This window comes from Carica papaya, chromosome 9 (genome assembly GCF_054855325.1).
Source record: "Carica papaya isolate Zhongbai chromosome 9, ASM5485532v1, whole genome shotgun sequence".
In the NCBI taxonomy this organism is placed as follows: domain Eukaryota; kingdom Viridiplantae; phylum Streptophyta; class Magnoliopsida; order Brassicales; family Caricaceae; genus Carica; species Carica papaya.
In genome coordinates this window covers 4,367,688-4,384,143 of record NC_142317.1, presented here as the reverse complement: position 1 = coordinate 4,384,143, position 16,456 = coordinate 4,367,688, and the positions used below count along the sequence as shown (strand labels likewise).

Below are 16,456 nucleotides of genomic sequence, written 5' to 3'. Positions count from 1 at the left end.
AACGTAATTAATCATAGATTTTTACGTATAATAACAAATTCAGAAACATATATGTATTTAGTAAAAATTGAAATATTTATACAAAATTCAAAAAAAAAATAAATAAACTAATATATTAAATTGTACAAGAAAAATTATAATTTTAAAATTATTATAATGACCAATCATAAAAGTGAAATTGGCCAGCGGGCCAAGCCCAAGCCCAAGCCCAAAGTTTATGTGTCAAACCATTTTGTTTTAAGTAAGGAAATTGAAAAGTCCGATATTTTAATTGAAATTTAAAATTTATAAAATATTAATGAGAATAAAATAAAAATAATATTTTAATTTAAAACCTTATCTATATTCATTTCACACTGAATTTTTTTTACCAATAAATAAAAAATGGTTATAAAAAGAATATTAAGTTCATCGCCTCTATTTATTTATAATAAATATAAATAATACATAAACTGCTATATATTAAATGGAAAATAGATTAAACATAATTAAATTGTACGAGGCAAAATTCTTCTAATAATATCCCCCAACTACAAGATAAGAACTTCTCATAAATTAATCTTGGAGATTAATTTAATTGTTCTTTTCCCACTAATCACTTTATAAATCGTCTCTTTTTCTTCCACAGAATAAGTGGTGGGTCGTACCAAAATTATCCTTTAATTAAATCAGTGTACACCATGTGCTATTTGTCCTTTTTTATTTTCCTACTCTCTTTTAATTCTCTCTTACAGATAAACCCTAATGAATATTCAAAAGCTAATATAAAGCAAAACTAAAGCTACCCTTGTCTCTATCTTCATTGTTTTTGCTAATTTGCTTTTTGATCTTTCGCTTCAAATCAACCCTAGTTCTTCACCCACTTTTAATTCCTTTATCCAAATCCTATGTCACCCACATGCAGTTTACTTTGATTTGTAGGGTCACAAACCCTGATTTCTTTTTGTACAGTATTTACAAAAGGGTGCCCTAGGATATTCATGCTTGTGCTTTGTCATGGTCTAGTCATCATGCAGTGACATTAATATATATATATATATATATATGTTTTTCAGTGTGCAGGAAAAAAAAGTGGGGAGGAATCTCTTTGTAGTTTCCCATCTAAAATTCTGACTTTACTCATCTTCTCCTCACACCAGTGCAATTGTTCTTCGTTCATGTCAGTCGTTCTCAGGACCCTAGAAACCACTTTTAGATCTATCAGTCCCATTAATATCTCCATCTCTTCTTCTATCTTCAATTTTCTTCTCCTCATGCATTTTCCTGCTCTCCGGAGATCCTTTAATTTCATCTTTTTCTGTATGAAAAATAATTAATTAGGAATTAATTTAATTAATTGTGTTTTAATTACAAGTTTAAACATTAGTGTTGAGACTTACTTTGGCATTAACTTTTTTCATCAAGTGAAGAAGAGTTGGATCAACTGAGCCTCTTCTTGATCGGCCAAAGAAAGATTTAAGGATTTGGCTGCAGGGATTCTCCTTGTCTGCCTTGAGGAAATTCATGAAGGTTCGGATACCATCCTCCATGATCATAAGAAATGAAGCCGATGAAATTCTCGATCCAAAACCTTCGTCCTTGTGATGATCATCATCTTCAGAATCTTTGATTTAAATAACCATGTAAGAAATTAGTTTACTGACTTAATTATAAAATATGATGCATTTAGTATAGGAGTATTCTTCGATTAACTTTTTGTGCTCTTCTAATACTAATTAATCTTTGTCATACAATGTCAAAAGAGGATGTTCTTTAATTATTTTGTGCTTTAAGATTTTACTTTCGAAATGCTTTTTGTAATATTAATTGAATTTGAATGCTTAATATATTACTAATCCTTTCGAATTAAAATAATTTTTTTATCATAATCGTTAGTCCAGTCCGGTTAATAAAAAAATTAGATCTAAAATTGAAAGAACAAGTTAAAGAGGATATACTACATCCAGTATACCCTTTTAAGAAAAAGCAAAATTGTGTTCATCCTTTCCTTTTCCCTTTTGATTTTAGTCTCTTTTATCATTTGACTGAGCATGAAAATTGCTTTCATAATTCAAGACTGAAAATATCATCGTTTAATTAAAAACATTATAAATTTCACAAAATTAAAATAATTGTGATTTAGAACTATATTATATTTGATTGAAAATCCTATCATGCTTCTAAGTCTATTTTTAATTTAATTTATTTTAATTCCATGTGACAAAAGTTAGTTGTTACTTAACATATAGAGGAAATATTATTCAATTTTATATACAATAATATTAACACATTCCATCAGTAATTCTCTCCTTAAATCAAAATTAAATAGAGATTTAGATTGATCAAAACTTACCTCTATATTCTGGGACTAGGAGCAATTTGGGTGCCAATAGCCTCATCCTGGCATATATCTCTGGTCTCCTGCCTTGTTCATAAGGCTCATTCTCTATATACCTCTGCAACAGGACTTGAAATTGCTGGAACTGTTGAGCAATGCTGGCCGGACACCCCGGATCAAACCCTCGGCCACACGATACTCGTTTACCCTCAAATTTCTTGTAGTTCCAATTGAGAGCTTCCCATGTCAAGCAGATTTGTGCTACGTATGCTGCTTCCAATTCGCGATAAGGGTTTTGTCGAATATGATCTGATTTTTTGTTTATTGTGGTGAATTTGTGTACTAGCCTTTCTGAAATTGATCTTGGACATGCTTGTATAGATCTAAGTGACTCTGAAATCAATAGATACGTACATTGTAATATATGCCAAACAATATTAAAATATAAGCTATTTACTCCCTCTTGATGCATGAATATATCTAATTTTGCTTAGTACAATATAAAATTATATATATATTTACCTGTTTCATGAAGCTTTTGAGCACTAATCCTATCAAGAAACATCATTTCTTCATCATACTTCTGAAACACAGTGTAGGACTCCCATTTGGGACAGCTTCTTCTTGAGGAAGAAGAAAAGGGATCATCAGTCCCTGAATCTCTGCAATTGATTGAGCTTCTCCATTCAGATGAACTCTTTGAAGTTGACCCAACAGTGCATGAGTCCCCATAGATCTCCTCATGATCCTTTTCTTCATCAACAAGGAACTTCTTGGTAATTTCCAATTGAGACGGCGCAAAAACCAGAAACTTCTCATCCTTATTCCTCATAGTTTCTTCATTAAAACTGCAACATTTATCTTCTGCAAATATTATTGTTTATATATTTTAGAAACCAAGTTTAATGCATGTATGTATGTGTGAGTGTATAGATGTAAGTAAACATGTACCATGGGTGCTTTCATCACTGCTCACCAAACCACTTTTCCGAAGGTCTACTGTTATGGTGGAGGTGGGTCCATGGAGATTTGAATCAGAGTTGATGATATCATGATCATCAGATTCTGAACACGGAGAATCATCACGGGCGGAGAACTCTTGATCATCATCAGCTGAGAAGTTTCCATCATGATCACTTACAGTAGGCTGATCATGATCATAATGGTGCATGAGCTCATGATCTTGACGATCTTGATCATGATCACAGTGGTTTACTTGGTTCTTTTTAAAGCAAAACATGCGCGAATCTCCGCCGCTGATTATGTCGGCGGCCACCAAATGATCATCTGGTTGATCTGGGTACTTGACATGGTACTTGTATCTATCATTGTTAATGTCTTCTTCCTCTTCTTCTTCTTTTTCTTCTTCTTCTTCTTCTTCTTCTTCTTCCTCGGAAAGCAAACTGTAATCATACCCATCTTGATTTCTGCGAAAGATTTAAAAGTAAAAGTAATTTCTTGTAAAAATTAAAGGAAATAATAATAATAGAAGTGAGACATAATGGAGTAGTGCCTTTGAATTAGTGGGTAGGAACCGACGAAGTGGAAGAACTTGGCGAGAAGAGTTATGGAGGAGTAGAGGAAGATGAGGAAGATGAAGGAGGAGGTTGAAACATTGTAGAAGAATCTAGCAAGAGCTTCTTCTGCTGAACATGGCATTTTTCTTCTCCTCCTAATATTAATAACACCTCTCCTGATATATATACACCTAAACAAAGCGAAGTGATCAAGTCCTACAAAAAGGGTGTGTGCGGGTTGCTTTCATCTTCCTTGAAAATGGCCTATATATATCTCGTACACCATATATATATATGTGTGTGTGTGTGTGTGCCCACGCATGTATATACTACACCTGTGTTAATTAATTCCAACAGTTAATTAATTAATTATGATATCAGTTGGGGGTGTATTAATTGTAAAAAGTGTTGCAGAAGGAACAGCCATGAAAAGAATTAGTTTAATTAATTGGATTATTTAACCTGTATATATATATATATATATATATGTGTACATATCTTGATTGGATTATGATCCAGCAAGTAGTTGTTGGGTGATAAATCTAAAAAATGACTAATTTTGTGCAGTCTTTTAAGTCTTTAACTAGCATGATTACTTAATTATTTGTTGTGTACTGCCGCACTCTCCCTTGTGTGTATGTATATATATATATAGATATACACATACATACATATATGTGCCAATCTAATATTTATGAAAAGAAAACATATATAATGGAAACAAAAATGAAAAGAAAAGAAGAGACCAAAACCGTGCCACACGCATCTGAAAACATGTTTGATCTTTCCAGTTTGCTTTCTGAAAGAAAGATTTGTTAATAAAAAAAGCTTTCCACATTTAGAATTTATATACACATATAAATATATATCTATATAATAATATATACATATATTGGAGTATTCTTTGCGTCCTAATGGAATAAAGAAGCTTTTAAAAAAGCTGATTAGAGAGTGGTGCTCTGTCCTTGTTTCTTCAAAATATTTTCTTATTTCATTAATAATAATAATAATAATAATAATTATTATTATTATTATTATTTTGTTTGTCCTTAACTTGGATACTAAGATTTCTGCCAGAAAATCATGTTGGTTAATTTCCTATACATACTCACACGCATCCTTTTTTTTAAATATATGATTATTTGCTTAAATAAATCATATCAGAATATTTACATATATATGCGTATATACATGCACCCCTTTATATCTATGAAAATGACTACGCCTTGAATCAAATTTTTATTCATTATAATTAATTTCTTACTCCTGCTATATATGCATATATTTATAATTAGTTATGCATTAACTTTTACATACACAAATAATTTTTAACTAATGAACACATACATATATATATATATATACATACATACAGATTATGTGTATAGATTAACTCGGATTTATTTCTAATGAGCTAATAATACATACGTATCTATATATTATATACCTTCATGGAAGCCGGTGACTTTTGGGTATTTATGAGCCGAGAGCCCGAGATGGTATTTCCTAGATGAATGGGGTCGGGTATAATGGAGATAATTTGGAATCGGACCCGGAGGAATTATTGTAATTGAACGGAAGCCCATGAATTTGGGGCCGAGATGGAATTTCCGGGTCGGATAATCAAGCCTATGATATAATATATATATATTATAACAAACAATATGTTTAGAAATTTGAATGTTCATTTCATGTTTGTAGTGTGAAATTTTTAAAAATTTCACATCAAATAAATAAAATTAATAGGATGTTTAGAATTTCTTGGGTGTGTAAAAAGTTAATTAAGTTTATCGGAACAAGATTAATCAAATTAAACAAAGCAAATCTAGAAAGTTAAATGACATTTTCTTTCAATGTATTACCATTTACATGCTATGTTGTCTTAAGCTCTTATTATAAGTTGGATAACAATTAACATGCGACTCGTGTGTGTGTGTATATATATATATTATGTAATTAATGGATTAAAAAAAGAAGATTATTATACAGATTTATGTGTTTCTAGAAAACCCAAATGGCAGATGTGTAAGAAGATGATGAAATTATGTGGTTAGGATTGACATTGAAGATAACTAATTAGATGCAATACCAAGAAAAGTTCCAACAAAAAATAACTTGCAGTCATAAGTTGGTCACCATTTTACCCACTCTCTCTATATCTATTCACCTTCTCTCTCTCTCTCTCTCTCTAGAAACAAAAATTAATCAAATCACATATATATACGCACACACAGTGATCATGAAGTTTCTAATTAGACTGTCTGTCAATTTTCAAATATTCTATGCCTGCTGGTATTATTAATTATAACCATACTTGGTACTTACAATTATCATATTATCTTTATATATATACACACACTAAATATGCATATTGAGAACTTTGACGGTCACCATAGTTAACCTTGATTTGTTCACCCAAGAGAGAAATTAAAACCTTAATTTTAATTTTATCTTCTTAAATAATGGATTAGTAGAAGCATTTGCCAAAAATACATACATACATACATACATATATATAGATAGATATTCCATGAAATGTGCACATGTAAAGTTAATCTTTCAATAACTGTTTTCTAGAAGACGCATGATTGATTATCAAATTTGTCAGCAGATACGAAGGAATGACATTTAACGCACCATTAATTAATCACTTTTACTTTAAAAAAAAAAGAAAGAGTGATGAAGTTAATACGAACTACACAATTATTCTATTCATTTGAAGTTTGGGTATAATTAGATTTATTAATTTTTAAAAACTAATAATTCAATTATTCTATAATAAATAATAGTTTAAATTCTAATATTATTAAATAAATCGATTTAGTATCATTTAATCATATGTGTTCGAGTTTGATATTACTAATTTATATTAACACGTTAAGTATTATAATAAATTAGATATTAAATTGAGAAATATAAAAAAAATTATGAAATGGGTCTTTTGATTTAGTTGATTTGAGATATTCAGATTATATTTAAAGTAGTTGGTGACCCAAAATTTTTTTTTTTTTTTAAAAATAATTATTAAATTAATTTATTAATTTTTTGGTGCTTTAATAAACTCAAAACTTGTAGTTATTTAAGCATAAAAGTATTTGAATAATATATATTTTTTCTTTTTTAAAACTAATTCAAATACAAAAACATCCTCATTAATTTGTAATACTATGTACGACTGATTTTTCTTTTTTCTTTTTTTTTTTTAATTTTCCTCCAAAAAAAAAAAATTAAATTAGCCTTCTTTCCTCTATTCTTTTCACACATATACATATAGATACAAACATATATACATCCATATATTAGTGTAATGATGATTAAAATAGTGTTTAAGGGCCTGTTGTGATTGGACGAGACAAGTTTTTGGTGGGTAGAAATGGGTGAAGGTGGTTGGACAGGATCATAGACAAATACATACATACATACATACACATCTCAAATATCTTGTGTAACTAAGACTCAACTTCCCCTCCTCGTGTGTACCAAAAGAATTTTCAACCCTGGTTTTCACGTAAATATCCTCCAAACCCATGGGCATTCCAGTAATTTAATCTCTTTACTAATCATGCACAGTGTGATAGCAAATAAAATAAATTTAAAAAATGATAAATTCTTCCCATGCACCATCTTCTGTCAAAGTGTTAGCTGTAATGACCGCCCCTTAAAGAACACATTCATGGCTGCAGCTTCTTCTTCAAGGGTCTTTATTAACAGATCCACGTTTTCACGCCATTAATATGAAGCTTACTTGATTACCCTTTATATCATATATATATATATCTAAGTACATACATATATATTTACGTACTTATCAGCTGCAGTTGTGTGGTTCTCACCGCTGCTTCTTGCTTTTGGTTAAAGCTAGGGTTTTTTGTTTTTTGAAGAGTGATACCAATGGAGGAGAATCTTCCTCCTGGATTTCGATTTCATCCGACCGACGAAGAACTCATCACTTATTATTTAACCACCAAGGTCTCTGATAATACTTTCACGTCCAAAGCCATCGTTGATGCGGATCTCAATAAATGTGAACCGTGGGATCTCCCAGGTAGTAATCTATTTTTCTTCTTTGAATATTTGTTTGTTTTCATTTTGGGTTAACGTATCATGTTTGTACCTTAATCAACTAATTGGTCAAACTGATTGTCCTTTAGTTAATTATAATATTAACTGGATTTTTTTCCCTTTTGCCAGATGGATTATGTGTTTATATCTAAATGTATATATAAAGAATAGAGATTTTCGTGAGGTTTTTATTGAAGTATGTCTCAACAGAGAGAAAGAATAAAAGGGTGGAAATTATTTGCTGTTTCTTGAAAATAAGAGATTGATGATAAGCTTCATTTATCAATCAATGAAACTTATGATGATTTTGATAATAAGACTATAAGATTACGTGTGTGTTTTTAATATATAATTACTAAATCAATAGTTTATTACATATTATGTGGTGTAGGAAAGGCTTCAATGGGAGAGAAAGAATGGTATTTTTTTAACTTGAGAGATAGAAAATACCCAACTGGACTTCGAACCAACCGAGCCACAGAGGCTGGTTACTGGAAAACGACTGGAAAAGACAAGGAAATCTTTCGTGCTGGTTCAGGAGTTCTTGTGGGAATGAAGAAAACCCTAGTTTTCTACAAGGGGAGAGCTCCCAAGGGGGTGAAAAGCAATTGGGTCATGCATGAATATAGATTAGATCACAAACATTCTTTCAGATCCACAAAGGTAATAATTAAAACATTTACGTAGTATTTAATTTACAGAGTATTCTACTTTCCATTCATTTTCCAAGTGTTGACTATTTGAATTGCAGAATTTAGTTTTTACTTATATATTTGATGTATTGATGAGTCCACTTATCTAATCATATTTTAAACTCTATAATGATGAATTTACATTTATATTTTTTTTGTCAAGGTAGAGGTTGCAAAAATAATTACTAAAACTTAACATTGAATGTAAAATTTATTTACAATTAGAGTCCAATTCTTATTTTATTATATCATATTTATATTGTATCTTCATTCATATTTTATAAGATCAAATTTAAACAAAACTTAATCTCAAAACTATATTATTATTCTTATTTTAAAAAATTAAATCAATAACGTTGAGTGTTAATTAGAGACATGGAATAAAATACATTGAAAACATAGGTTCTAAAATTTTCTAAACCAATATATCGCTTCCAACACTCAAAATTAACATTTTGAGTAGTAAAATACTCGTGTATATAGAAGAAGAAAAAAAAATATGATTAAATGATATTTTATATATCTTTTGTATGTTTTCGTAGAATATTTGTAACGATTTTATTTATTGTATGTTAAGTTGTTTAATAGGTATTCGATACCACATTTTTTTATAAAAAAGAAAAAAAAAATCTTATTTATCACAATAATGTAAGTTTAGTATTGAGTCAGTTTAATCTATCTAACAGGCCACATGTGCTATGATAAATAATATTTTTGGGAAAGATTCTTTATATATAATCATAAATAATATTTAAGATAAATGATTTGATTATATAAATTCAGGGTAAATAACTATATTAATTAAATTATTGTAATTGATGAGTATGATTTTGCATATACTTAATTTTACAGGAAGAATGGGTAGTCTGTAGAGTATTCCAGAAAAGCTCAGTGAAGAAACCACAGCAACCAACATTTTCTTCGCAAGCACCATCACTTGAATCTCCATGTGACACAAACTCGATCGTCAATGAGTTTGGAGACATTGAGCTGCCCAACTTAAATACCATTAATGCAGCTAATTCATCAAGCACGACTACATTCAGTAACATATCAACACAAAGCTATCATAATGGTGGTCCTAATCATCACATTAATGACTTAAATATGAATATGAACCTGAACATGGCGATTGCTGCAGCAACTGCAAATCTTTCGTCACCGCTCTCTTGGACTTCTAGCTTGTTGGGCTCAAATCTTTCAGTGAATTCTTTAATTTTGAGAGCATTGCAGCAAAGAAATATGGCTAGAGATCAAGCTACGAGTGTCGATCATCAACATCACTACTCAATTATGCAACAAGCTGGAATTGGTAATTTAGAGAACAACAAAAATGATTTGAGCACTTCCAGCTTCCAAACTTCTTTTTCTAAGGTTTTAGATCCAGCGCAAACACAACCACAACAGGAGCAACAATTTAATTTAGACACAATGTGGTAAAGAGCTTTATATATAAATCAATTGTGAAAAATCTAACTTTTGTTTCAATCCTTAACTCAAGTGCATGGAAAACTGTATCGTGTGCACTGTTGTAATCATAAAATATGGCGAAGCCAATTCAATAATAATGTTGTAAAGTTAAAACTAGGTTTTATATTTCAGTAAGTAAATGTATAGCTAGGGAAAATTCTCAAGCTAGAGTTGTATTGTTTACTGTTTTAGTAATGTGTATTATCACTATCAAATAGAGAGAAAAAACCTTGGTAAGCTTTTAAGTTTATTTTTTTTTTATTTTTTTTTTATCAAAACTCATATTTTAATATGCACAATACTATTGTAAATGTGTTAACCTTTATGTTAATATTTGTAAATCTGCAATTTTATTTATAAAAAAAAAAAAAAAAAATACTTTTTTAGAAATTATAAAAAATTAAATTTACACAAAATTAATTTAACGAGATTTGCTTCCTCTTTGTAACTTTATGAGATAATCTATATGCAAATTAAACTATATTTTTTTTCCCAGTTAAATTGCGATAGATATTAAAATCCGTAGCGCATGAAAAATATTGTTTTAGATTTTTTTTTTTTTAATTTCATAATCTTAAATTATTAAATTAACACACAGCTTGTTTTCTATATTATTACGTATATAATAATAAAAATACGAATAGAAAATGATATATATATATATATGTTAAATAATAATATAAAGACCGAGAAAATAATGAGGACAGAAATGTTTGAATTGGGCCCGGCCCAAACGAATTTGATTAAAGCGAAATCCATGATATTTCCCTCGGCCTAAGCCCGAAACTCAACAAACCCCGCTCCTCGACTCTCTCTCTCTCTCTCTCTCTCTCGGCGATGGCGACAAAGAACTTCGCCGGCGACGCCGCATCGACGAGCCTCGCCGGGATGTCCAAGAACCAGCTCTATGATATTATGTCTCAGATGAAGGCATTCTCTCTTTCTCTTTCTCGCTCTCCTACCTTTCTTTTTTATTTTCCTTCAGACGTCCGCTGTGATCTAAACAACTCCTGATAATTCGATGCTATCTGCTTCTGTTTCATTTGCAGACATTAATAGAACAGAACCGGCAGCAAGCGAGGCATATCCTAATCCAAAACCCTCTATTGACAAAAGCTCTGTTCCAGGTTTCAAGTTCTTCTATTCTATTCTTTTTACCTATATGCGTCTGAAGAATCATCTTTCTTTTTTCCTTCTCGTAGACTTATCGGTTTCCTGTCTCATGTTTTTTAGGCTTCAATTATGGACATCTATAATTTCTTTTCTTCAATCAAATTACTGAAAGAGGTACTTAGGGTTTTCCGGCTCTTTAATTTAGAAATTTGGGAGGAAAAGCATGTGATGCCATGAGTGATAGAAGAGCACTTGATACTAACAGTGTCCTTGTACAAGAAAGGACAAATTGCTAGAGTCGATAATCTTAATATTCTATAAAAGTGAAGAATGTTTTTTTTTTCTTTTTTTGTGGGTGCTATAATCCAAGTCTATAGAAAGTTCTATGTCAATGAGTCCAGGATAATGAAGCTATGAAGTGATCTATCTGTTACTACTTTGACCATGTAATAGTGCCAGTTATTCTAGGGTCTGTTGTCTCATAAGTTGATGCTCTGGTCAGTTTTCTTTAGTATGTGAAGTGTAAACCTCAGAGGACCTTTTACATCCCTGGGAGATACAGCAGCGTTTAACCAGGAGCTGCAAATGACCTGATTCAAAGTTACTTAGCATGTCTTTTGCTGGGATTATTAAAATAGAATTTCAGGAATGCTATTGATGCCCTCCCCATGTTTGACGCAAATTGTGTCACAAGCTGATGCTCTTTTGCTTTCCAGTTTTCTGTAATCTGTAAACTTCATAGGACCTTACAGGGTTCGTGGGTTCTATGGCAGCGCTTAACTAGGAGCTGTAGATGACCTGATCTAAGGTTACTTAGAATGTCTTATGCTGGAATTATATAAAATATAGTTTCTGGAATGTGCTTTCCCTTTCAAAATTTGATGCAAGGTCGAGTTTTCAGTATAAATGACATTGATGCCTGACATGATCAGGATGTTGTTGAATAATGCTTATTGCTGGCAAGAAATGAGTGCTAAGAGACACTAAATGCCTAAAGAAATAATCTTCTTTTCCTCAGACTTAAAATTCTCTGTCTGGTGATATCTTTGTGATATAGATTTTGCCATCTGAGGGTGCAATTATAGTACTAAACTTTGCTTGCTTTTCTTTTTATCAGAAGAAAAAGGTTACATTTGATCCAATGACTTGTTGCGAACAGCAGCAACTTATTTAAACATTTTGCTGATTTGGCTTGCTTTTTGGAATTTACATTATGTCATGATAGATGATATTTTGTTTCATTTAGCTGCTTAAAAATTTGTTTTTCCATTTACTAGTACCATTTCACCATTAACTGTTCCTTTGGTTACTGATGGGCTGTTATTCATATTCCTTGTTCTCCAGGCACAGATTATGCTTGGAATGGTCCAGCCCCCTCAAGTGGTTTGTTTTTTTATCTTTGTGAATTTTTATCTCTTCGTATTGGTTCACATATGTTTACACTAATTTCAATTTGAGATCAGATGCCAAGCATTCAGCCATCAGCATCACAACCACCTCAGCAACCAGCACAGCCTGCTCCACAAGCAAATGTCCAGTCTCCACACTCATTGTCTGGCCAGGTTGGTTCGCAGGAACAATCTCAGGCACAAGCTCCTATAAGAAAGCAACAGCAGAACCTACCAGCAATTGCTATCTCATCTACACCTGTTCCTCCAGTCAATATTCAGTCTCAGCCCATGCCTTCACATCCTTTGCAGCCACCACAAAAGCCTAAGGGACATTTGAACCCCTCAATGACCTCAGTGCCTCTTCCACAGTCCTCTCAAGTTCAACATGTGCCTCCAATTCCTCTTCATTCTGCATCACAACCACCACCTCTTCATCAAACTCAGCTTCCTCCATCCTCTACTCAGTTGCAACAACCATTACCAGCGTCTGGAATACCTCATTTGCCTTTGCAACCACCATTGCCACTGCAACCAAGGCCACCACCAACTTATCATCATCAATATGCTCCGCAGATGGGGCCTAATATGGGTTTTCAACACCCTGGTGGCCCTCAGCATCTTTCACAACCCATGTTTCATGTGAGTGGAAAGTATGCATTTAGTGGCCTTTCATATGTTTCACTTGTTCTTGGAATAACTTACTTTAAATGTTGACTTTTCAGCCAGGTACAAAACCTACACCTAGCATTGGGCCTCCATTTCCACAGGGTCAGCCACCACTTCCAAGTCAGCTGCCACCTCAGTCACTGTACCAGGTTTATACATCTTTTTTCTGTTTGATTTATTTAGCTGAGTTTTCTTTTTCAGTATGCATTCTGACAGGGCTGGTCTGCATAGTTTGATCAGTATTTGGCATTTGTTGCTGTCCAGTTTGGATTAAGTATATAGGTCATATCTGTTTATCGTAAATCATCCAGGTTCAAATGGTCATCATGAGCTTCATTGGCTATCTGCTAATATTTGATATTATTTCTCCAAAGATACATGTTAACCATCTGCAAGTTGCATAAATATTATAGCAATGTCATACAATGTAAATTCTAGGTGGAAAAAGATTAGGTTGGGTTCTGTCTTGGAAAATTGGAGTGCTTTTCAGAACATTTTTTGAGAAAACAAAAAAGTTGATGAAAAACACATTCAGGTGCTATAGTACAGAAAACCGAGTTAATAGAAAACGGCTCTTCTGACAGGTCAAAATAGCAGACAGAATAAAGTTATTTTCCCTCGTTTTCCGTTATAATTGAATCTGAACTGTTTTCTTGTTTTCTGTGTAAATAATAATGATAAGCATACGGTTCTAATATCATTTTAGATAACTGGTCATGCTATTCTGTTATTTCATGTTCTATAAATTGATTTAAAAAAAATATAAGAAAATTATCTAATAGTTTCTGTAGATAAAAATAGAGAACAAACTTGTCAAATGCAGTTAGTTTCAGTTTTCTCAAATCTATAAAAAAGAAAAACAAGTTACAATAACATATTTTCACTTTACTATTTTCGGAAGGTAGCTTTTCAATTCTAGCAAGTAAAGCACTTTCTTCGATTTCTTGAGAAAATAAAAATTAAATGACAATTTTGGAAAACGGGAGATAGGAATGTGCTCTTGGTTTTACTTCAAATGAATTCTGGTTATAAGCCAGAATTTTCATCTCAAATTTTTCTCAACTATTGTTGAGCTACTTGTAAGGGATATGTATACTTTGCCACTTAAAAATATAAATTCAAGATATTTATTAATAATGCATTCACGTTCATAATCTTGAATGACACTCCCATTCTGTATATTATCCTGTGGCATCTGTTATTTCTTTTTGTTATCTTCAACTATTAGGGCCTCACTTCCATGCGTGTAATCTTCAAGCTTGGCTGTTAGTTGATGAGGCCCTAAAGTTCTTTAGTAAAAATTCAAGCGGGGACATAGACTGTGGTTATTAAGTCTAACTACCAACAACCAAACTCAATAACCTGTAGGTATGCACATAATGCACCAAGCATGATGTATTATTGTTGGTAACATCATATAAATCCCATTAGTATTCTACAAATCTATTTCATTCTGAGTTATTGGGTTAATACAATGTGCCGTCTTTTCTGGCTAATATGAGAGTATACATCTAATATCAGGGAGGAGGCCCTCATTTAGGAGCAGAGTTTAGCAATCCAGGTGGAAGTTCCATGCAAGTAGACAGAGGATCCTCTTGGATGTCTGGCCCACCAGATAGTTCAACAATACCCAAGCTGCAAGGACCACCACCAGTAGCTCTTGGTCAGATGGGGTCAGGCAATCAGCCGCCTCGCCCTGCTTCTGTAAGTTATCTTACTTGCCAAATATTTGACAGAAGTTTTAGGCTTTGGGTATAATTGCAACTGAGTTCACAATTTTTTCAGATAGTTATTTTTAGTCATTTCATCAACTTCTGTAAAAATTTTGAGAATAAAGAAACAATAGGTTCTTATGCGCATAAACACTTTTTCTTGCATTTTTACTATTGTTCTTATGCACAGAATTTTTTTTAATGATTTGACAGTTATGTGACTCTCATGTGACACATTTTAGGTTATTATTTAACGTCTATTAAAAAATTAAATTTAATTCATAGATATAATTTTTATTCAATGACTAAAATATTATTTCTTTTTAAAATTCTAGACTCAACTTGTGTGTAATTTACTATTGTTTTAGTCCTACCTGAAGTTCTCTCAACAATCTGGCTTTCTTCTGTCGTTTGTCTAGTTGACTCCTGAAATGGAGAAAGCACTGCTTCAGCAGGTTATGAGCCTCACGCCGGAACAAATAAATCTTCTACCTCCGGAGCAGAGGAATCAAGTGCTTCAGCTGCAGCAAATTCTGCGCCAATGAATGGTACTAGTGCTTTTGGGTAGATTAGTTGCATCTGGTGCTTCGCGATTTTGCAGATTCTGCAGCTCGGCTGAGGTTGTTATGGTTACATTTGTTTGTAATGGTTTTATATTAGCTTGTTGTCAAGGCTCTCAGGAGTATGTTCATTCTCTCTCTTAGGTGCTGGTTTAATTTAAGATTTTTGAGTTAGCAAATGCATATGGTAGAAGGTTATATTCAGTTATATCGTTGACATGGGTGTATGGTTCTGCATGTAAACTCCCTGGGGGATTGAAAATTTAAGTGTCTCATTGAATTAATATACAGGTTTCAAAATTCCGCAGTTTACTTTAGATGATGCTTATTGAAAACGAAGCCTGTCTATTGAACCCACAACAGAATATCTGGCTTTTTTATTTGGTAAATTATTAATTATCTCTGACAGATTACGTTCTAATTTCATCTTAATTTGTTATGTTTTTAATTAAATAGTTTAGTTTATGAAATTATTTTAAGAAAAAAAATTTCTCAAAATTTTTATAAAAATTGTAAAAGAGGTTCTTATTATATTAACCGGTGCACAGAAAATGATTTAAAATTAGAACCCAAAATTGAAAAAATATATACAAAATAGTAATTTCAAGTATCTTTTTTTTCTTAGTATCTGTTGTTATAATTTATATAGCTTAAATAAGATTAACTTCGCTTGTTAAATTCTTAAGATCAATTCTTGAGTTATAATTCTCAAACCTAAAGAAAATAAAATATGAATAAAACAACAAAAATCTCCAATTCTTTAGAATTCTTTTAGATTTTTTTTTTTTTTAATTGTAACATGACAATGGTTTAGTTAACTAAAATGATAATCTCGAGTTGTTTTTACTACCAAAAACTATAAGTTAAATACAAAACTACAACATCATGTCCATGTGCAATACCACTTAGCAATTAGCAAATTAGCGTTTCATCTAATTTACCTAGAGGTGCAAGCG

The 16,456-nt window shown here is 31.8% G+C and overlaps 3 protein-coding genes across 5 annotated transcripts; 2 read left to right on the top strand and 1 right to left on the bottom strand.

Annotated features, from left to right (window-relative positions):
* Positions 1-398: 398 nt before the first annotated feature.
* Positions 399-4,094, bottom strand: LOC110823559 (DNA ligase (DUF1666)). Of its 2 annotated transcripts, none has more exons than XM_088211746.1 (6): positions 3,831-4,094; positions 3,269-3,744; positions 2,840-3,178; positions 2,333-2,710; positions 1,380-1,603; positions 399-1,297 (listed from the first exon to the last, which is right to left on the bottom strand). In XM_088211746.1, exons 1-6 carry the CDS (start codon positions 3,974-3,976, stop codon positions 1,052-1,054), a joined length of 1,809 nt encoding a protein of 602 aa, XP_088067872.1. In that variant the 5' UTR covers positions 3,977-4,094; the 3' UTR covers positions 399-1,051. The 2 variants fall into 2 exon arrangements, with proteins under 2 accessions (XP_088067872.1, XP_021909651.1); XM_022053959.2 differs by having other exon boundaries at positions 2,840-3,181; positions 3,831-4,093.
* A 3,387-nt stretch (positions 4,095-7,481) lies between these two features.
* NAC058 (NAC domain containing protein 58) lies at positions 7,482-10,297 on the top strand. The gene is made up of 3 exons (XM_022053926.2): positions 7,482-7,879; positions 8,288-8,559; positions 9,441-10,297. Exons 1-3 carry the CDS (start codon positions 7,726-7,728, stop codon positions 10,026-10,028), a joined length of 1,014 nt encoding a protein of 337 aa, XP_021909618.1. The 5' UTR covers positions 7,482-7,725; the 3' UTR covers positions 10,029-10,297.
* A 540-nt stretch (positions 10,298-10,837) lies between these two features.
* Positions 10,838-15,817, top strand: ESP1 (hydroxyproline-rich glycoprotein family protein). 2 transcript variants are annotated; one of them, XM_088211313.1, is made up of 8 exons: positions 10,838-10,988; positions 11,108-11,185; positions 11,292-11,345; positions 12,516-12,554; positions 12,635-13,201; positions 13,285-13,377; positions 14,750-14,932; positions 15,360-15,817. In XM_088211313.1, the coding sequence occupies exons 1-8, from the start codon at positions 10,896-10,898 to the stop codon at positions 15,483-15,485; spliced, it is 1,233 nt and encodes a 410-aa protein (XP_088067439.1). In that variant the 5' UTR covers positions 10,838-10,895; the 3' UTR covers positions 15,486-15,817. The 2 variants fall into 2 exon arrangements, with proteins under 2 accessions (XP_088067439.1, XP_088067440.1); XM_088211314.1 differs by lacking the exon at positions 11,292-11,345.
* The last annotated feature ends 639 nt before the right edge of the window (positions 15,818-16,456 follow it).